A 21,996-nucleotide genomic window follows, 5' to 3' on the forward strand; every position below is an offset into this window, starting at 1 on the left:
GATTTTCCCATCTCAGCTTCCCTGAGTAGCTGGGACTACAGGCACTCACCACCATGCCTGGCTAATTTTAAAAATTATTTGTAGAGACAGGGTCTTGCCATGTTGCCCAGGCTGGTCTTGAACTCCTAGGCTCAAGTGATCCTGCCAACCTCCTAAAGTGTTGAGATTACAGGTGTGAGCCACTGTGCCCAGCCTCTAGGCAGATTTCTTTTCTTTTCTGTGTTTTTGAGACAGGGTCTCACTTTGTCACCCAGGCTGGAGTGCAGTGGCGCAATCTCGCTTACAGCAACCTAGACCTCCCAGGTTCAAGCATCCTTCTACCTCAGCCTCCTGAGTAGCTGGGACTACAGGTGCATGCTGCCACACCTCACTAATTTTTGTATTTTTTGTAGAGATGGGATTTCACCATTTTGCCCAGGCTGGTCTTGAACCCCTGGACTCAAGCGATCCTCCCACCTTGGTTTCCCAAAGTGTTGGGATGACAGGTGTGAGCTACTGCACCAGGTCTCTGGGCAGATTTCTAAACCTCCCTGAGTTTCAGTTTCCTCATTTGTGAAATGAGGATATTCATAGTACCTGCTTTGTGTGGTTATTGTGAGGATTACATGAAATGAATGTGTAATCAAATATTAACTAATATTATTAATAGAAGCTGAGGCCAGCCTGATTCCAGTGACCCATGGCAGGGTGCCCAGGCCCTTTAAGAGTACGAATGAGGCCCGGACGCAGTGGCTCACGCCTGTAATCATAGCACTTTGAGAGGCTGAGGTGGGCGGATCACGAGGTCAAAAGATGGAGACCATCCTGGCCAATGTGGTGAAACCTTGTCTCTACTAAAAATACAAAAATTAGCTGGGCGTGGTGGCACGTGCCTATAGTCCCAGCTACTTGGGAGGCTGAGGCAGGAGAATCACTTGAACGCAGGAGGCGGAGGTTGCAGTGAGCCGAGATCATGCCACTGCACTCCAGCCTGGTGACAGAGCGAGACTCCATCTCAAAAAAAAAAGAGTGTGAATGAACGGATGGGCTGGGGGTGCAGGAAGAAGCCCTGAGAAAGGGTAGACAGGAAGCTGGAGTGGCAGTGGGCAGAAGAGTGGAGCTGCTGACAGAGGGGGGTCTGAGCCTCACCCAGGTGGTGGCTCAGGTCTTTCTATTAATCCAGTTCTGCCAGCACAGTAGTGCCATGCTCTGTGGAAACAGCCCTGGAGCCAGCACTGCCTCCTCTCCTCCCACTGCCCATCTGCGTACCGGCCACTGTCCCTGAGGCCTCAAGATGTGTTGAACCATAGGGACGAGTCTGCAGAATCCTAGAAGTTGGGTGCCTCCTTCTCTGCCATCCCGGGCCGGGGGCTTGAGAGGCACCTGCTTGTGAGGGCTGGGATTAAAGTGCTTCCATTGCGAAACTGTGGAGCCTGGAGAGTGAAAAAATAAATGAAGAAGCTCTGACCACAGAGCAATTTGAGGGCTGAATTATTTAGAGCCTCTGCTCCCTCTGGCTTCTCCTGGGGAAGGGCCAAAGGAGGAATGTGGAGCCGGGGAGGGCTGAGCTTCCCTGGCCAGGCTTGTGCACTCTGGGGCCCTGGGAGTCCACACTGTCCCGCCGTGTCCTCAGCCGCCTCTGTCCTTGGGTCACAAGGCCCCTGTGGTTTCCCGCAGCCCACAGGGCCTGACAGGTTCAGGTTGAGGCTGAGAGGAGAGACCCTCCCTTTCCTCTTTGCCCCGCCCCCAGTCTGGCCTCCCCTGATGCTGCTTGGCTCCAGGACATAGCGATAATGAATGATATAAATAAGTCATTCTCATTAGCAGCGGGTGGGTCACTGGCCCAGGAGACAGGACAGCAGCAGCGGAGGTGGATGTGGGCAGGGCTGGTCAAGTCCCCTGGTCTTTCTCTCAGGAGCCCCAGAGGGAGGCTTAATCCTCTTTCAGTCTCTCCAGGATTATGTTTTCAGCTTGGGGGACTTGATGAAAATCCATGCTTCCAGCAGTCAAGGGGGCCCGGGAGAGGGGTGCCAGTGGGGTCCCCTAGGAAGGAGTTGGGGTGGGACGGCCAGGCGCTGAAGCTGCTCCAGGCAGGCCTGGCCCGCCAAGGTGGACCGTGACCATGGCAACCCCTGGCTGCACCCGGGGTAAACACAGGCTTTCAAAGGGGGCCTTGTTTTGTTCCCTGTGGAAGCCTTTCAGTTCCAGCCTGCTGGAGCTTTTCAAACCTCGGGAGGAAAGGGAGGGCAGCGGGGGATGGGGCGGGCCTGACTGTGAGGAAATGTCACTCCTGGACCCCCTTCACCCCGGCCCCAGGCATATTTCCTGGAGGCCCCAGTTTCCAAAGCTCCCGCTTCTGGAGAATGAAAAGAAGAGTAAGCACCAGGAATGTGTCCAGTCTCTAGGCAACAGGGTGTGTGTGTGTGTGTGTGTGTGTGTGTCTAATGGAAGGGAGGGAAGCTTCAAACAAAAAAAATCACTGTCACGCTGGTCACTCAGGATAGAAGGCTTCACTGCTCTACACTGATTTCAGCAAGCTAGCCGGGGCCGCCTGAAGCAGATCTTTAAGGATTGCTCATCCTGTTGGCATGGAATATCAAATAAGCAAAATCTCAGAGAAAACGCTAAACCATTCATTAAATGTAAGGTAAACACATTGGCAATTTGCGTTCTTGTGTATTAGCCAGTGAGTTTTAGTAAGAAAGCCGATCGCAGGTACTTGAATAGCCTTTGCTGTCTTGGGGAGCTTGGTCCCTGGATTCTATCCCCATCATTTTGTCTGTAAGCTTAACCCAAGTATAAAAATCGGGAACGGGCTGGGCGCAGTGGCTCATGCCTGTAATCGCAGCACTTCGGGAGGCTGAGGCAGGTGGATTACCTGAGCTCAGGAGTTTGAGACCAGCCTGGCCAACATGGCGAAACCCCACCTCTACTAAAAATACAAAAATTAGCCGGGCATAGTGGGGCACGCCTGTAATCCCAGCTACTCGGGAGGCTGAGGCAGGAGAATTGTGTGAATCTGGGAGGCGGAGGCTGCAGTGACCCGAGATCGCGCCACTGCATGCCAGCCTGGACAACAGAGTGAGATTCTGTCTCAAAAAAATAATCGGGAAGGATGGCATGTCTGCCCCTCTAAGGTATTCTCTATGTTTCTGTTAAAAAATGAGATGACAAATGCACTTCCACTTCTTAAAAAATATAGGGGTTCATATCCAAATACTGTCTTCCTTTCCTTTTTTTTTTTTTTTTTTAAGAGAGACAGGGTCTTGCTATATTGCCCAGGCTGGAGTACAGTGTCACAATAATGACTCACTATAACCTGGAATTCGTGGGCTCAAGCAATATACCTGCCTCAGCCTCCCAAGTAGCTGAGACTACAGGTGTGCACCACCATGCCCGGCTATTTTTATTTTTATTTATTTATTTTTTTGAGATGGAGTCTCACTCTGTTTCCCAGCCTGGAATGCAGTGGCGTGACCTCGGCTCACTGCAAGCTCCAACTCCTGGGTTCAAGCCATTCTCCTGCCTCAGCCTCCCAAGTAGCTGGGACTATAGGCACGCGCCACCACGCCCAGCTAATTTTTGTATTTTTAGTAGAGACGGGGTTTTGACATTCTAGCCAGGCTGGTCTTGAACTCCTGACCTCATGATCTGCCTGCCTCAGCCTCCCGAAGTGTTGGGATTACAAGTGTGAGCCACCGCACCTGACCTTTATTTTTATATTGTAGAGAAGAGGTCTCGCTATGTTGCCCAGCCCAGGCTGGTCTCAAACTCCTGGGCTCAAGCAGTCCTCCAACCTTGGCTTTAAATATTCTTTCTTGACACTGCATTCCTCTTTGCCTCATCTGAAGAGGTGGTGAGCAGGATGGGGAGAGGAGCAGGAGGCAGACACGACTACATTTGTTAACATTGGGTTGGCCTCTCTCAGCCAGGTCCCCAGATGCTCTTAGGGATTCTTGAAGGAGGTGTGGGGATAAAGATCCCAGCCCATAAGTCAGGCTCCAAATAGAGCTGTTCTGGGCCTGCGTTCATTTATTCTCAAGTCACTGTCGGCCTGGGGAATGCAGCATCCGATCTGGTAGACGGGAGTTTACTGCTGAAGATCCCAGCCTCATGCCTCCCAGTCTGGCCAGGAGAGGTGGGGCTCAGGAAGTATGAGTATACCTAGCCCAGCATCCTGGCAGCTCAGCAAGCTTTTCCCACAGCTGGTAGAGAGCACGAAGGGTCTCATTCCAAGGCCAGATCAGGTGGCTGGGTCCTCCTGGATTCCCATCTCTTCTGTCCCTTCCTCCCTTTGCAAATTCTCCCTTGTCATATGCTGTCGAACTAGGAGAGATGAAAGTGGCTTCTTCATCTGAGATTGGGGTGGAGGGGGGCTCATGAACTTGCCCAGCGTTTTTGATTGGTATAAAATAAGAGGCACTGCAGACAGCTTTGTGGAGGCAGGGAAAAACAAGATACGGTTCCTGCTTCTGGAGAGATTTGGTCTAATGGAGGGACTGACCAACACATTAGAACATCAAGGCTATATAAAGTTACAGACGTTGTTGTTTACTTGTAGAATCTTAGACCAGCTAAGAGGTCCAAAATATCCAGAGCAGCTCTATTCAGTGGTTCTCCACCTTGCTGCCCGTGAGGCTGTCTGATTCTGCTAGTGCTGGGTGGGGCCCAGGCATAGGTAAGTTTTATACGTTGCCCAGGTGTTTTTGTTGGGCAGCCAGGGTTGAGAACCATCTGTCTAGTGCAGTGGTTCACAAGTGGGGATGATTTGGCCCCCAAGGAGACATTGTCAGTGTTACAACAGGGGGTGATGTTACTATTGGCATTTGTGGGTAGAGGCCAGGGATGCTGCTAAACATCTTCCAATATACAGGACAGCCCCTTACTCTCTATTACTCTCTAGCCCCAAATGTCAATTGTGCCTAAGGTTGAGAACCCTTGCTCTAGCGCCTGGACCAGGCTTGGTTTTTTGTTTTTTTTGTTTTTTTTTTTTTTAAATAACAGAGTTTTGCTCTTGTTGCCCAGGCCAGAGTGCAGTGGCACAATCTCGACTCACTGCAACTTCTGCCTCCTGGGTTCAAGCGATTCTCCTGGCTCAGCCTCCCAAGTAGCTGGGATTACAGGAACTCACCACCACGCCCAGCTAATTTTTGTATTTTTAGTACAGACGGGGTTTCACCATGTTGGCCAGGCTGGTCTGGAATCCTGACCTCAAATGATCCGCCCACCTTGGCCCCCCAACAGACTTTTTTGTTTTTTTTTCAGACAGAATCTCGCTCTGTCGCCCAGGCTGGAGTGTAGTGGTGTGATCTCGGCTCACTGTAAGCTCTGCCTCCCGGGTTCACACCATTCTCCTGCCTCAGCCTCCTGAGTAGCTGGGACTACAGGCGCCCACCACTATGCCCAGCTAATTTTTGTTGTATTTTTAGTAGAGATGGGGTTTCACCTTCTTAGCCAGGATGGTCTCGATCTCCTGACCTCGTGATCCACCCATCTCGGCCTCCTAAAGTGCTGGGGTTACAGGCGTGAGCCACTGTGTCTGGCCTTTTTTTTTTTCCAGACACAGTGTCACTTTGTTGCCCAGGTTGGAGTGCTGTCACGCGATCTTGGCTCACTGCAACCTCCACCTCCCGGGTTCAAGAGATTCTTGTGCCTCAGCCTCCCGAGTAGCTGGGATTACAGGCATGCACCACAACACCCAACTATTTGTGTGTGTGTGTGTGTGTTTAGTGGAGACAGGATTTCACCATGTTGGCCAGGCTGATCTCGAACTCCTAACCTCAGGCAATGCACCTGCCTCGGCCTGCCAAAGTGCTGGGATTACAGGCATGAGTCACCTCTCCCAGCCTAGAGATACATTTTAAGCAGAATTCTGAAAGAGGGAAGGACACAACGGGGTGAGAGGAGCAGGGTTGGGGGCATTGTGTAGGGAAGCAGCACATGGCAGGGTGTGGAGGTAGGAGAATATGATTTGATTTTTGCAAAGGAGAAAGAGGCTCGTGGTTTCATGGAGGTCCTCTGCAATCCAGAGGAGGCTTTTCAGCTGGATCCTCCCTGGATTCGCAATTGTGTCTTGTTGAGACCCCTTTGGTCAGGACATGAAGCCCCTCTGACTGTGTTCCTTTGTGAGTTACTAACCCTCAGGCCTTTCTTGGCCCTCTGTGAGTAAAGTGAAGGAGATCTGTCAGCCACCATCAACTTCAATACCCAGTCCCACCCTCGGGCAGGCTTTCCCTGAGTCCATGCATATGTGAGAGCTTCTGCCCAGCAACTCACTTCCCTCTGCTCCCCCCGCACCCCTCCGCCACTGCAGGAACAGCAGTGCCCTTTGACTTAGTTAACGGCCTCATGACCCGTTTATTACTTATTCCCCACTTCTTTAGAGGAGGGTAAGGAGAAGGCCCCAGCCTGTGCCTCTATGCTCGCTTCCTGACAGTGCCCGGCATGTGGCAGTGGCTTCATCAATGTTTTTGAATGAATGAGTGACTGCCCTGAATGAATGGGAGATCTGGGGTTTTTCCTGTGAATTGCACCTCTCCCGCTTTTTTTGTTTCTTTTCTTTTTTAAACAGGATCTTGCTTAGTCACCCAGGCTGGAGTGTGAACACAGCTCACTGCAGCCTTGACTTCCCAGGCTCAGGCGATCGCACACTTCAGCCCCCAAGTAGCTGAGATTATAGGTGTGTGCCACCATCTCCAGCTAATTTTTGTATTTTTTTGTAGAGACATGGTTTTGCCATGTTGCCCAGGCTGGTCTCGAATTCCTGAGCTCAAGTAATCTGCCTATCTCGGCTTCCTAAAGTGCTGGGATTACAGACATAAGCCACTGCACCTGGCCAGCCCCTTTAATAAGTCCTTCAGTCCTTGTGCCAGAAATGGAACTAGGAGAGACTGAGGTTGGCACTAAAGAAGAAGGTTTTTAGTGTCAAGAATTTCCAGGGAGTAGAGCAGGTCATGGGAAGGTTACCTGCAGGAAGTGGGGACCATTCCCCCTTTGGAGTTGGACTGTGTGTGGCTCTTTCTGGCTACAGGACTGGTCACAGAGGGGTCATTTCTGCCCTCCTGTGTTGACCACAGCACGTCCCTTCCTCTGAGGCTTCTTCCAGCTTTTAATTAGATTTCTCAGCTCTCATGATAGATGTGGATATCTTCTTCTTTTTGGGAAGTAGAAAGTGCTGTCCAAACACATGTGTGATTCTCCCAGGCCATCACTGTCTGAGACCCAGCTTCAGTCTGGCTTGAGCAGAACCAAAGAAGTGGGCACAGCTTTCTCAAAATGCTCCCTCCTCTTGGCTGTGGTTGTGGGTAGCGTTCCTCACAATGTTTGCAAAGGCTTCTGAGCTGCTTTTCTCTGCCTTCTGTTAAACCCCTGGGACTGAAAGGGCTTTAGTTTCTGACTCAGGATAAAAGGGCCCCTGGGCATCCCAGACTCAGCCTGGAGTTGGGGAAAGGTGTTTGTAAGGGCTACCTTCTGGCCTCCTCACAGCCCGTGCTAACTGGTGAGCCTTTGCTGGAGTCCGACTTGTTTGCCACGTGAAGTTCGCAGCATCAGCCTCGTTGGCTCTGGTCTGCTTGTGCAATTGGAGACTTGCTACCTAAAGTCAGGTCCCCAGACCAGCAGCGCTGATATCACCTGGTTAGAAATAGAGAATCATGGGCCGGGCGCGGTGGCTCAAGCCTGTAATCCCAGCACTTTGGGAGGCCGAGACGGGTGGATCACGAGGTCAGCAGATCGAGACCATCCTGGCTAACACAGTGAAACCCTGTCTCTACTAAAACGTACAAAAAACTAGCCGGGCGAGGTGGCGGGTGCCTGTAGTCCTAGCCACTCGGGAGGCTGAGGCAGGAGAATGCGTGAACCTGGGAGGCGGAGCTTGCAGTGAGCTGAGATCCGGCCACTGCACTCCAGCCTGGGCGATAGAGCGAGACTCCGTCTCAAAAAAAAAAAAAAGAAATAGAGAATCATGGGCCCCACCTTGAACTTCCTGAATCTATCTACATTTTAAGAAGGTCCCCAGTGTTCGTGTGCACATGACAGTCTGAGAAGTGACCGGGCGCAGTGGCTCACACCTGTAATCCCAGCACTTTGGGAGGCCAAGGCGGTGGATCACCTGCGGCCAGGAGTTCGATACCAGCCTGACAAACATGGTGAAACCCTGTCTCTACTAAATACAAAAAAAATTTGCTGGACGTGGTGGCGCCTGCCTGTAATCCCAGCTACTCGGGAGGCTGAGGCAGGAGAATCGCTTGAACCTCCAGGAGGTGGAGGTTGCAGTGAGCTGAGATTGCGCCACTGCACTCCAGTCTGGGCAACAAGAGCGAAACTCCATCTCAAGAAAGAGAGAGGGAGAGAGAGAGAGAGAGAGAGGGAAAGAAAGAGAAAGAAGAAAGAAAGAAAAGAGAAAAGAAAAGAAAGGAAAGAAAGAAAGAAAGAGAGAGAGAGAAAGAAAGTCAGTCTGAGAAATGCTGTGCTAGAAGACTTTGGATGCTGCAGGGACAGCTGGGGACATGCTGAACCTTGTTTGAGTGTCTTCTATGCCCCGTCTTTGCAGTGCTTTAAAACAGAGCTTCTCAAAGTATCTGAGGTGAAGGACAACGTGTTCTATTCCTTAGTTCAGGGACCGATGAGCATGATCAGTCTGAGCCAGTCTGAGAACATCCAGACTGGTCTATACCCTGTTCTAAGAGGGAAGTCCACAGATCACATGCTTGGATATTGTGCTAATGTCAGATTGCTATAAACGTTTTAAAATCCTTCCTTCCTTTCTTTTTCTGTACTTATTTGGTAAGGACACACAACTTAACAGTTTGCAGGTGGTCTGTGGACATACTTTTAGGGGCCCTGGTCTAGAGCCCAGTCTTTCGGGTCAGATAGATCAGGTTTGAATCCTGGCACTGTCACTGACTTGCGGTGTGTTCTTGGGCAGCTGTTTAACCTCTCTGGGGCTTAATTTTGTCGTCTCTGAACTGGAGATGATAATGCCCCTGCTTCATAGGACTGGAGTGAGGATTAAATGAGATAAGTTTGGGTAAAGCTTATCATTAAGAGCCCAGCCCACAGAATTTGGGCTTGATAATATTGGGTGTCAAATGTTGGCAGCAGCATCATTGTCATTGTTTGCTGTCTTGGAGCATCTGGAAACGAGGACAATGGCCTCAGTTAAGGAACACCCTTGTTTTTAGACAGATGGTGGCCTTTAAAACTGTAGCAAATTAGTATGGAATGGAAACTTTTTTCCCCGCCTGCTAATTTCTGATAGTTTGGGGCTGCCGTAATGAATTATTTTTCTCAGTGTGGATCCAAGTAAAACCCAGGATCAGAATTGGGACAATGCTGAAACTTGTTTTTAAGTGATGGAAAGAAGTAATAAACACAGTGTAGGAAATCCTTTAATCCCACAGGACCTGACTGTTAACCCTTTCCCTCCCGCTCCCCACCCCGAGTATATATCCTGGATACTCTCTCCCAGTCAGGCTGGGTGGACTTCCAGTGCCAGGTGACTCTAATTCTCGAATGCCAGTCTATTCTCCATTTCTGGAGAAACTCAAGTTGCCCTCTTCGCTATTACTGGATAGCAAAGAGGTAGCCTGACAAAGTAGAGGACTCAAATCGAAAGCTCTATGTTCTAGAATGGACTTCACAAGGCATCGGAGTGTTGCTACCTTATTGGCCCTAGGTTCTTAAGCTTTTTTCTGGTCCCAGATTCCATGGATAATCTAAAGAGAACTTTGACACCCTCCCAAAAAGCATAGGCACACACAAACACATTAAATTGTGCATTCGATTTTGGGGATGAGGGGGTCCGTAGACCTCACAGAAACCTCACAGAGCCTTCGCTAAGAACCTTGTGCCAGGCTGTAAGCTTCACAAAACGTGTTTCTACTGCCCAGTGACTATCTGAGTGCCCCGTGGCGTAGAATAGGGGTTCAATACACAGGCTTTGGAGTCAGGATGCCAGGGTTTGAATCCCTCCTCTGCTACTTGTGGGCTTGTTGACCTTGGGTGCAGCTATTTAGCCTCTGTAAGCCTCAGTTTCCCCATCTATAAAGTGGAGGAAAGAATAGTACCTACCTCACAGGGTAGTTGTGAGGTGAGATGGGACAATATTTTTAAAGGCTTACATTGCATGAATTGTTTTGCCTACAGAATGTCCATTGCCATCCAGAGGAGTCTCATGTTGGTAGCAAGAACTTGTACTGTCTTTGTTGCAGAGCAACAGGTTATTGGGCTGTAGGTTAATGTGAGGCTTTCTTTGGATGGGTGGGGTTGGGGGGCAGACCCCCTGACATACCTCTTGGAAATATGAGGGGTTGGGAGCTTTGGAGCAAGACTCCTAGAAGCCTGCTAGACCCAGCTGCTCCTGTTCAGTAATTTCCATGTGCTGTTGTTGATTTTGGCTTTAGGCATGGAGAGCCCTGCCTTGGGAGCTTCCTTGAAACTGGATGCCCCAACCCAGAGGGTGTGGGCAGGAGGGAAGCCTCAGTGAACACTGGAGAAGCAGACTTTTTTTCTCTCTCTAATTAACGCTGGCATTTTTTTTTTTTTTTCCTCTCTGGGCTTTCTGCAGCAGCCCCAGCAATTACCAGGAGTGTTAACCAGGGTCAGGGCAGTGGCAGGGCTTTCGGAGACTCCCGGGGGCAGTGGGGAGGAGGAGGAAGTGCCTCTCAGGCACCCTGGAATGAGGGCTTCACCTCCTGCTGCCCAGACCCTCCTGCCCCTGGATGCCCTTTTAACTGAGCTGCCCAGAAATCCATTGGCACCATCCATAACAGCCCCACTCTCTGTCCCAGGCATTCTGTGAGGATGGCAGGGAGTTAAAGGACTCTCAACATTGGCCCCCACCGAGCCCTTAATTACATTAACACACAAAGCAGCAGGGCTGGCCATCCCTGTGAACAATTGCCGGCCTGTCTCCCCCAGCTGCGCCTCCCTTTCATCTGGGCCTCTTTCCCAGAGATGCCGGGTTCCAACCTCCCTACTTTTCCTCCTGTTTCATTGGTTTTGTCTCTTCCTTTCCCTGTCTCAGTCATTCCTTTCCCACTTTGGTCCAAGAGGCCCCGTGTGGCACCAGCCGCTGAGCCCCATTTCCTATGTTCTAGAAGCAGCCCCATAACTCTGTTTTACAGTGGATACATGAGTGGTCTGAAAAGAAAAACAATGCAGTTTTTTATTTTTTTTGCCTCTAATTTGCATATTGTCCTGAAAGAGAAGCAAAATGCCTTCACTTTATAATGACTTCCCATGCATCTTAACCACACTTTCCATTTGTTTAGATTTTAACAGCTTTACATTTATTTTTTATTTTAAAATTTGTAAATAGAGGCAGGGTCTTGCTATATTGTCCAGGCCGGTCTTGAACTCTTGGCCTCAAGTGATCCACTCACCTCAGCCTCCCAAATCGCTGGCATTACACTGGTGTGAGTCACTGCACCCGGCCAGAATTTGGTTGTTTTTAGAAGTCCCATCCCATACATTTCTCACCGATCTGTAAATGTTTTGATGTAGTGTCTAGGATGGGAATCACACCTATTTCAGGGGGTGAAGGGGCTTGAATGGGGACAAGATCTGACTAGTCTGACTGCTAGGCCAGTGCTCTTTCCTCCTGCCCACCTTTTGGCTTGGTGTGGGCCTCTCTGGGTCCTCAGGAAAATGCCAGCAACAGGAGGCCATGCAGAAGCACCTTTGGTGATGGTGAACTTGAGCTCCTTGCTATGAGTGGCAGGTGAGGGACCCCTGGAGAACGGGCATTTTTCACCTTTGCACTTGACTGTGCCCCTCCCGCAACTTCAAGGGATGAATACTTCACTTTTTTCCATTCCAGTGTTGGTGGGTCTCTAACATTTCCAGAGAAGGAAGTTCTCTAGTTATCCCCACGTTCCAGGGTCTCCTGGCACAGGGCCCCTGACCCTAAGATGAGGACATCCCAGTAAGCTGGGCTTGGGGCCTCCCCACCCAGCTTGGGGAGCCATCAGGCCTGCAGTCCCAGCCAGACCACCCTTGCCACCTCTGGGCCAACCACAGGCGGCAGAGGACAGGCAGTCGAGGACAGGTGGCCGAGGACAGGTGGCCAGGTGAACGCTGAGCTTGAGAGCATCTTTGCTGGCAGTACCAGGCCTGGCTAAGGCAGGACGGCCCTGTAATTAGTGTTCTTTTAGAGACAGCTGCTGCAGCTCCTTCTCTTTTGACCCTCTTCCTCCTTCACATTTGCATGTGGCTTGGGGACCTGCCATTCTCCCTCATTCAAGCAGGCATTCCCAGGAGGCTCCTGTGCCCCAGATGGTGAAGCTTATCTCTTTTGTATCCTCATGCTTGGGGATGGCAGCGCTGGCAGGGATCCTCATTGGCTGGGGGTCTCTAAGGGACACTGGACCCTGCAGTGGCAGCTGTCTTCTATCTCTTTGCCTGGGGCAGAGCACCTGAGCAGGCTGTGTTTCATTGCAGTGTCTTTGCCAAACTCCTTTAGAGCACTCTAAGGGCTAACAGGCTTTTGGTTATGTTCCCTGGAGAATTTCTGCCCCTCGGGAAGGGTAACCCACTGGCTTGCTTATTTAGGTGTGAGCACAGCAGAGCCCTGAGGGCCTCCAGATTGCAGCTGTGCCTGTCCCATCTCATGGCTGTGGGCTGCCTGGAGGGGTTTATGCCATCCCAGCAGCTCTTCACCCTGACTTCTCAGACACACGGATTTTAGTCAGAATGTGTTCCCCTTGCCCTCTGGGTAGTTTACATGCTCGTTAAAGAAAAACTGGAAAATGTTTAATTTCCAGTAAAATAGATCATTCTGATAATTTCAGTACTACTGCTGAAAACATTTGGTTGTATTTCCCTCTGTTCTTTTTTTTTTTTTTAATGTGCATAGGTTTTAAAAACTAGCTGTGATCTTACTGATTTACATACCTTTGAATCTAGCTTTTTGGTGTAACACTACATAATGAGAATTTTTAATGGAACGGTGTGGTTTTAAGACACTCTTTTAAGTGGCTGTACAGTGTTTCATCCTGTGGCTGTACCATTGCTAACTATTGTTGACATCCCCTCCCCTCCAAACTCATCTTTATTTTAAGCCTCAGAACTTTATGGAGCGTGAAAGTCAGGAGCCATTTGTTTGGGTTCTCTTGGTGTAATATTAATCCAGAGTTGGGGCCTCTGCCAAGGCCCCTGCTTGCCAAAGTGCTAGCAGGAGGGACCTGGCTGTGGTACAGGTCTGGGGCCTTGATGGGACAGCGGCTTCTAGCATGGCCTCTTTAGCCCTCGGCTCCATAGAAGTGGGATGCTCATTTGAGCGCCCTTTGACAGCTTCAGGAAGCTTCTTGTGGCTTATACGGGGCGGGGGGGGTGATGGGACCCAGGCTCAGGTTGGCTCTCAGTCATTCATAGAGTCTCATTTCCAGCCCTGGGCCTGGGGCTGGGTGCCTTGCTTAGCCACGCAACACATGGGATAGACACCACTTGCAGTTCTATTGATTTACACACTTTTCCCTTTCTTCTCTGCCCCAAATGAAAGGGTAAAATGAGTCGCAGAGATTTTTAAGAGTTTTGAGCAGCAACGTAAAGAAGCAGGAAGAGGCCAGGCACAGTGGCTCATGCCTGTAATCCTAGCACTTTGGGAGGCCGAGGCGGGTGGATCACGAGGTCAGGAGATCAAGACCATCCTGGCCAACATGGTGAAACCCTGTCTCTACTAAAAATACAAAAGTTATCTGGGCGTGGTGGCGTCTGCCTGTAGTCCCAGCTACTTGGGAGGCTGAGGCATAAAAATCACTTGAACCTGAGAGGCGGAGGTTGCAGTGAGCTGAGATCGCGCCACTGCTCTCCAGCCTGGCAACAGAGCGAGATGCTGTCTCAAAAAAATAAATTAAAAAAAAAAAGAAGAAGAAGCAGGAAGAATTGGAGCACAGTGGTATGTGCCTGTAGTACCAGATACTTAGGAGGCTGAGGCAGGAGGATTGATTGAGCCCAGGAGCCCAGCCTGAGCAACATAGCAAGACCTCATCTCAAAAAAAAAGTAGAAGTAGGAAGTATTGGACAGGCTTGAGTTTCATTTCTGGCTCTGTCCTTTGTAAGTTCCACTGTTACTTATCTGTCGAGCCTATTTCCTCAGGTGTACAATGAAGATGATAATGCCTGCCTTGCAAAGTTGATGTGATTATCAGATGAAAATATTTATGTAACATTGCCTGGCACACAGTAGGTGTCCAGTCAGTATTGTTTTGTTGATATTCAGGGTCACAAAATGCACCAGCCTCAAAGCCAGAGGGGCCTGCCACCCAGCTCCCCACCAGCTCTTGTTTCACGGGAGCCCATCAACTGTGCCTTTACTTTGCCAGCTCCTGGTGGGAAGCTTTCCTGGTTGGCTGATCAGAGGAGTCTGGTTGACCAGAGTTGCCATTGTTTCAGCTACTTCTGGCTGGGACATGCAGCCAAGGCAGGCCATGCTCTCCTGTACCCTACTTCTCTGAGTGAAAATGACCAGGGCCCTTGTCTTCTGACTCTCCTTTGGATGATCTTGAGATGGTAACTCTACGTGAATGCAGGGTGTGGCACCATGATTAATTTGCTAGTGCATCTCTGTGGCCACATTTGTCTGCAGCTCTTGGTAGAACCCAAAAAGCCAACAGGAAACCAAAGAGAGAGAGAGAGTCACCTGGGGTCAAGCTTTGGTTCTGAGTCTTCATGCCCCAATCATATAGTTGACCGTCTGCTTCCAGGAGGTAGTGCAATCTAGCCTGGCTGGACAGAGGTGGCCTTTGAGACTGTCCAGGGATGAAGATTCATACAGCCTTTCCAGGCATCTGCCCAAGATCTTGAGTCTTGGGTGCCGTGGACCAGTGGCATTGGCATCACCTGGGAGCTAGTTGGAAATTGGTAAATAAAAAATAAAATTCACAACCAGATGCAGAGGCTCATGCCTGTAATCCTAGCACTTCAGCAGAGGCCGAGGTGGATGGATTGCTTGAGCTCAGGAGTTTGAGACCAGCCTGGGCAACATGGCAAGACCCCATCTCTACAAAAATTCAAAAAATGAGGTGGGAAAATCGCTTGAGTCCTGGAGGTCAAGGCTGCAGTGAGCTATGTTCATGCCACTGCACTCCAGCCTGGGCAACAGAGCAAGACCCTATTAAAAAAAAAAAGAGAGATAGAGAGAGAGGGAGAAATTCCCTAGGTGATTCTAATGTGCAGCTGAATTGGAGAACTGATTTAGACCTCTGTCTTTGGGATGGATGGTCTGGAATGACAGTGATCATGATGGTAATAGTTGCTGTTTATTGAGCTCCTACTATGAAGAGCTTTATCCTTATTTGTAATCTTCCTTTTAAACTGAAAGGTGGTAGCACTCTTCCTGTCTTGCATATGAGAAAACTGGAGGCTCAGAGAAGTGAATCAAGTCACCTAAGGCCACTTAAATAGTGAGTCTGGAATTGTCTGCCCTGAGGCTTCTTTTGCCATTACTTTACCGTAATGAAAGCTCATACTGGTTTAGACAGGTCTGGTTCTCCATGGAAAATCTGGCTGGGGATTCTCTTCTGGGTCAGTGTTTCAATGATACTTTCAGACTATGTGGTTTTAGGATTGTTCTGTTTGAGGAAAAGCACAGCAACTTTTAATCCCCAAATTCATGTCTCCTAGAATGAACAGAGGGGTGAGGTCAGTGACAGACAAGTTGCAAATGAATGATAGACAAGTCTTAAGGAAAGGGGGTTATTTCCAAAGGTCGGAGAGGAAGCAAGGATAAAGAAGCCTGGACTTTGGGGCCAGCGAGCCCCACCCAACTCTGTTTTAAGCCGGCTGTGTGACTTTGGGCAAGTCACTTTATCCCTCCATATTCAAACTCCACACCCTCCAGATGAGCGAGGGATAGCATTTGCTGCTCTTTCTGCAGATCTGATTTCTTTCTGTTTTTTGAGACGGAGTTTCTCTATCCCCCAGGCTGTAGTGCAGTGGTGCGATCTCGCTCACTGCAACCTCCACCTCCTGGGTTCAAGTGATTTGCCTGCCTCAGCCTCCCGAATAGCTGGAACTACAGGCACGTGCCACCACGCCTGGCTAATTTTTGTATCTTTAGTAGAGACTGGTTTCACCACGTTGGCCAGGCTGGTTTTGAACTCCTGACTTCAAGTGATATGCTCATCTTGGCCTCCTAAAGTACTGGGATTACAGGTGTGAGCCACTGCACCTGGCCAAGTCTGACTTCTAAGATAAAAAGTGGAAAACAGAGGCAGCAGTGAGAACTGAGCCGAACCACAGACCCCAAGCCTTTTGCTCTAAGAGCAGCTGAGAGGCAGCACTGGAGACAGGTGCTGGTAGAAAGCCATGAAAGCAAAGGAGAGGGCAGCCACTGTGCCCAGACAGGAAGCACACAGAACACTGGGACAGAAGCTCTCCAGACTCATGAGCCTGCAGAGAAACCGGGAGAGAAGCACAAAGCAAATGGGCCAGACATTGAGAAATAGCCCTTTCTTTTCATGTTTTGAACCACGTCCAAGCCTAACTTCTAAGTTCGAATAAGGATTTGAAAATCAGCCTGAGGCTCCCACGGAATCTAAATCCAGGTTACTCTGTATATCTTCCTTATAAAGTCATGGGATATCTGTGTTTGGGGAATGGAATGAGTGAGGGTGAATGTTTCACTGCTTTTTTTTTTTCATCTCTTCTTTTCAAGAAAACACTCGGCCCTTGCATTGCCAAGCACCTTGCAGTTCACAAGGAACTTTTATGCCTTTCACGGCACTGCAGGTCCCTAAAAGGGGAAGGGGATTCCCCCCATTTTATAGCAGAGGAAACACAGGCCTATGGAGGAGAGGCTCACGATCACACAGCAAATCAGGGGCAGAGCCTGGAGTGGAGTCTTCCAGCTCCAAGCACAGCACTCCTTTTGTTCCACCAGTACCTCCCTATTAACTCCCTACCTTGGCTTTCCACAATCTGAGGCTGGATAGCTGACAATAACCTTGGATAGACGGAGCTCATAAAATACAGCTAATTCCCAGTGATCTGTACATGTGTTTTAAAACATGCTTTCCTTTTAAATTATATAACCCATGTACAACTATACTCTGTTTATTAAACATTTCAGCTGGGCATGGTGGCTCACGCCTGTAATCCCAACACTTTGGGAGGCTGAGGTGGGCAGATCACCTGAGGTCAGGAGTTCAAGAACGGCCTGGCCAACATGGCGAAACCCTGTTCTCTACTAAAAATGCAAAAATTAACTTTGCATGGTGGTGGTGGGCTTCTGTAATTCCAGCTACTAAGGGAGGCTGAGGCAGGAGAATCACTCAAACCTGGGAGGTGGAGTTTGCAACGAGCTGAGATTGCACCACTACACTCCAACCTGGGTGACAGAGCAAGACTCCATATCAAAAAAAAAAAAAAAAAAGAAAAGAAAATTCAGATAATAAAAAGCCGCCTTTGGCTCCTCCTAATCCCCTCATCTCATCCCATTTCTCAGAGGTAACCACTGATGACAGTTTGATGTGGATTCTCCTAGCCCTTTTTTAAAAATGCATTTTGCACGTGTTGCTGATGGATTATTACAATCCCTGACCATCTTGCTTGCTTTAATTGCCAGCTGTATATGTGTGTGTTCATGGAGAAAGCAAATATTGTAATATTACCTGCAACAAGATAAAACCAGGATGGTAAAATCAGCCAGACTGGAGGTTTAGAGCAGTGATTCTCAAACTTGGATGTGCATATGAATCCCTCATAGATTTTGCTAAAATGCAGATACTGATTCAGCAGGTTTGGAGTAGCTCCTGGGATCCTGCGTTGCTCATAAGGTACCAGTCTCTGTTGATGCTGCTGGTCTCAGGCCGCACTTTGAGTAAGGAGGGTTTTTAGAGCACAATCACTGGAATCAAAAAGACCTACTGGGCCCTTAATTACTAGCTGAGTGAGTTGAGCAAGTCTTGAAGCTTTCCATGCCTGTGGATCAGGAATAAGAATGGCACCTTTCCTGCAGGGTTGTTGTGAAAACAAAATGAGCCAGCGCCTGTGAAGCACTTAGTCCAGTGCCTGGCACATAGTGAGCGCTCGATAAATGTTAGTTATTAATATCGTCTAGAGACAAATACCAAGTTGTCGAAGCCAAACAGAAAACGCTTGCTGGTTGGCTATTACTGGGGGCTGTTTGTGCTGATGCCCTTTCTCTTGTTCATTTAATGTCCTCCTCGTCATCAGGATTTTGAATATACCTTATATGGTATTATCTCCATGTACTTAGGGAGAAACTGAGGCTCAAGGAAGATGGGTGACCTAACCTTCTGAGCCACATAGCTAAGAAGTGGCAGAAATAAAGTTATACCCAGGTTTCAGGTCTAGTGCTTGTTGTATACACTGCAGCTGCCTTCTCTTGAGAACTTACTATGTGTATGGCTTAGTGGGTCTGTTGGTATGGGAGCTTAAGCCTTTGATCATGGCTCCAGGGAAGGAAGGCAACAGGCTTCAAACTTCTTTCACTCCTACACCTCAAAAGAATTTTGAATAACTATGTATCCTCTCATATATTAAAAAATTGGCATATATCGCTGGGCACACGCCTGTAATCCCAGTACTTTGGGAGGCCAGGGAGGGAAGATCACTTGAAATCACGAGTTCAAGACCATCTTGGCCCACGTGGTGAAACCCTGTCTCTACTAAAAATACAAAAATTAGTTGGGCATGGTGGTACATGCCTATAATCCCAGCTACTTGGGAGGCTGAGGCAGGAGAATTGCTTGAACCCGGGAAGCGGAGGTTGCAGTGAGCCGAGATCATGCCATTGCACTCCAGCCTGGGTGACAAGAGCAGAACTCTGTTTCACAAAATAAAAATTAATTAAGAAAAAAAAATTGACGAGCGCGCGTTACAGCTGCCTGACCTCTTATTCCAGTCTTTGGTGGGAGCTCCACCATCTCCTTGGCTCGAAATGGACCCCAACTGCACCTGCACCACTGGTGTCTCCTGCGCCTGCGCTGGCTCTTGCAAGTGCAAAGAGTGCAAATGCACCTCCTGCAAGAAGAGCTGCTGCTCCTGCTGCCCCATGGGCTGTGCCAGGTGTGCCCAGGGCTGCGTCTGCAAAGGGGAGTCGGAGAAGTGCAGCTGCTGTGCCTGATGTGGGGACAGCTCTGCTCCCAGATGTAAATACAGCAACCTGCACAACCTGGATTTTTTTTTTTTAATACAACCCTGAGCCATTTTCTGCATTTCTTTTTATATTAAATATGTGAATGGCAATAAAAGAATTTTGACTTGAAAAAAAAAAAAAAGAAAAAAAAATTGACATATATTTGCTGGATGCAGTGGCTCACGCCTGTAATCTCAGCAGTTTGGGAGGCCAGGGCAGGAGGATCATTTGGGGTCAGGAGTTCAAGACCAGCCTGGCCAACATGGAGAAACTCTATCTCTACTAAAATACAAAAATTAGCCAGGTGCGGTGGTGAACGCCTGTAATCCTAGCTACTGGGGAGGCTGAGGCAGGAGAATCGTTTCATCCCGGGAGGTGGAGGCTGCAGTGAGCCAAGATCACACCACTGCACTCCAGCCTGGGTGACAGAGCGAGACTCCGTCTCAAAAAAATAAAAATAAAAATTGACATATAAAATGTTTTATCATAACTTTAAGTGGAATGTATTTCCAGGCCTATTGTATGCCATATACTTGCTTCAAATTTATTTTTGTCAAAGCCATAGAAAGGCAAACCCAGCCCAGGCAGTTGTGGAAGACGTCCACCAGAATTCCTAATTGCCCGGGCTGGATCTTGTGGTTAGACCAGCCAGCCAAATCATACTTGGGGATGGGAAAGCTCTGACTCCTCTTTTTAATTCAAATATTTATTAAACAGGTTAAACAGGTGTCCCTGTGTCAGCTTCCTAATTCTAATCCTAAAATAAACAGATGGGTAGGTAAGATAGATAAGGCCCCCTTCTCAACCTCTTAAGGAAGTTCTTGGTCCTGCTGGAACTCCTCCCATGAGGGCTGCATTCTTCTGTTGTCTCTTTGTTTGGTGACTTCTGTAACCCAGGGCAGGATACCAGGGTGAGGTTGGGATGGCTAGGGGTAGGCCTTTCTTTTGGGAAGAGTTTACGAGGGCCCTGGTGAAGAGAGAACTGGCAGACACAGAGGGTTCCCAGCTGATCAGTTTTAGGAAGAAGCACAGGAAGTGGAACTTTTAGAAGTTGATTCGCTGGAAGGCATCCATGTCTGAATACCCCTGGGAAGTCCCCAGGTTCCCTGAGGGTTTTGCACATGTACTCTGGTGGGAAGACTGTTGAGTAGCAGCCTGGAGATGCTACGTAGGGTTTTGCTCTGTGGACATTACAGAGCTTGTGGATCTTTGTGACTGAGCCTGCTTCTCCCACCAGCTCCCTGGTAACACCTTGAATGCACACCCCATGTTTCTTCTCAGCTCCTCTCTGTGAGACAGCAGGGGCTCACACTCTTAATGATGCCACCTTGTTGCAGGGGGTAAACTGAGGTCCAGAACAGGAGAGTGACTACACGGAGCAGTCCACGTACCCCACCGAGAAAGCTAGCTGGCATTCCTAGAGGAGGCCTCACAAGGCAAAAAAGCCTTGGGGTGGGTCAGGAGAACTGGTCTTCAGAGTTCAGCCTCTGCCTCAGTGCATGTCACCTGCCTTCTCTCAGCCTCACTGTCTCCACCTGTTAAATGAGGCTGATGTAGCAGGTGTTGAGCCTGCTGTTCACAGGCTCTGAAGTTGGGCAGACCTATTTTTGAATCCTAGCTTTGCTAGTTACTCACTGTGTGACCTTGGGCGAGTTATTTACCTCTCTGTGCCTGTCTCCACATCAGTCAGTGGCGAGAAGAAAGGCCTCTCTCTCATGGGTGGTTGAGAGGATCAATGAGACAAGTGTTAGTGTCAAGCCCACATGGCATGCTCAGTAAATATTATTGTTATCCTTGGTTTTTGTTCCCTGTAAGAATTATAGTCAGGAAGAGACTCAGTGGAGTGAAGGCCTGGTTGAGACTCTCCAACGGCAGGGTTGTGTTGGTGCATGACCTTGCCTCTTTGTCCCAGGATGACCACATGTGCTAAGTGGCACTTAGTATGTGTCACCTGATGAACGGTGAGTGCCAGTCAAGAGGCCCTTATGACAGCCTCTGAGCCCCTGCCGTCTGCTGGGCCTCCTGTTGGCATCTTCCTCCAGCCTTCACCTGGGGAGGCATCAAGCCACTGGCCTTCTTGTCGCCCTGGGGGAGATTAGGCTGACCCCACATTTCCTCATAGCCCAGTGGCTTTGAGAGCACCTGTGTGCCCTGGTGGGACCTGTGGCAACCTCAGGGACCTAGTGGGACACTTGTTGCCGCCCAGCCTTCCCTGCTGTTCATGTTCCCATGTCCTCCCTATTGGATGGGCCTCAGGCACTCAGCCTGCTCACCTTTCTCTTCTAAAGCTGCCACATCTCCATTTTCTTGTGGGCCTCTCCTAGGAGATGTTTTATGAACACAGTCCGGTCCCTACCCCTCCATCCCCTCATCTCTTCTCACAAACTTTCTCCTGGAAGTTACTCCCTCGGCCCCCTCCTCCTCCTGTTCGGAGAAGTGAATACTGAAACAAAACAGACAGTGGACTCCAGGTGTGATTTTGCTGCTTGGAGGAATCCCTTAGTCAAGCAAGGAATCCTTTTGTAAAGTAAGTGCTCGCTGTGGATTTCCGTCCGGGACTTTTTGCTTGGACTGGTTCTCGAGAGTGGCGCCCAGGCGAGTTTGCGGGCCTGGGGGTGGGGGAGGCTGCTGGCCTCCTCTCTGTGGCCTAAAAGGGCTCCCAGTGTGGCTTCTAGATCTGCTGATTACCCTTCATCCTTCCGCTGTCTTCCTGTCAGGGCTCTGGTCCGCCAGCATCGATCACACTGGCCTGGAAGGTGGTGATGGGTTTGTGTTTCTCCCTGTTTTGTTCCCTTGCTTCCCCGTCACATCTCCATGGAAACAGGCGCAGCCTTTGTGTTGCCTTTGCTTTGGGCAAATTGATGCCAAGTGGGGACTTCTCTGGACTCTCCAACCCCTCCCCTCTTTGAGATCAA

General features: G+C 49.4%; 1 protein-coding gene across 1 annotated transcript; it reads left to right on the forward strand.

The window, feature by feature from the left end:
* Positions 1 to 18,860: 18,860 nt before the first annotated feature.
* LOC105520114 (metallothionein-1L-like) lies at positions 18,861 to 19,233 on the forward strand. The gene has a single exon (XM_011953716.1). The coding sequence runs from the start codon at positions 18,884 to 18,886 to the stop codon at positions 19,067 to 19,069; it is 186 nt and encodes a 61-aa protein (XP_011809106.1). The 5' UTR covers positions 18,861 to 18,883; the 3' UTR covers positions 19,070 to 19,233.
* The last annotated feature ends 2,763 nt before the right edge of the window (positions 19,234 to 21,996 follow it).

Source organism: Colobus angolensis, unplaced genomic scaffold (assembly GCF_000951035.1).
Source record: "Colobus angolensis palliatus isolate OR3802 unplaced genomic scaffold, Cang.pa_1.0 Scaffold37, whole genome shotgun sequence".
Taxonomy (NCBI): Eukaryota; Metazoa; Chordata; class Mammalia; order Primates; family Cercopithecidae; genus Colobus; species Colobus angolensis.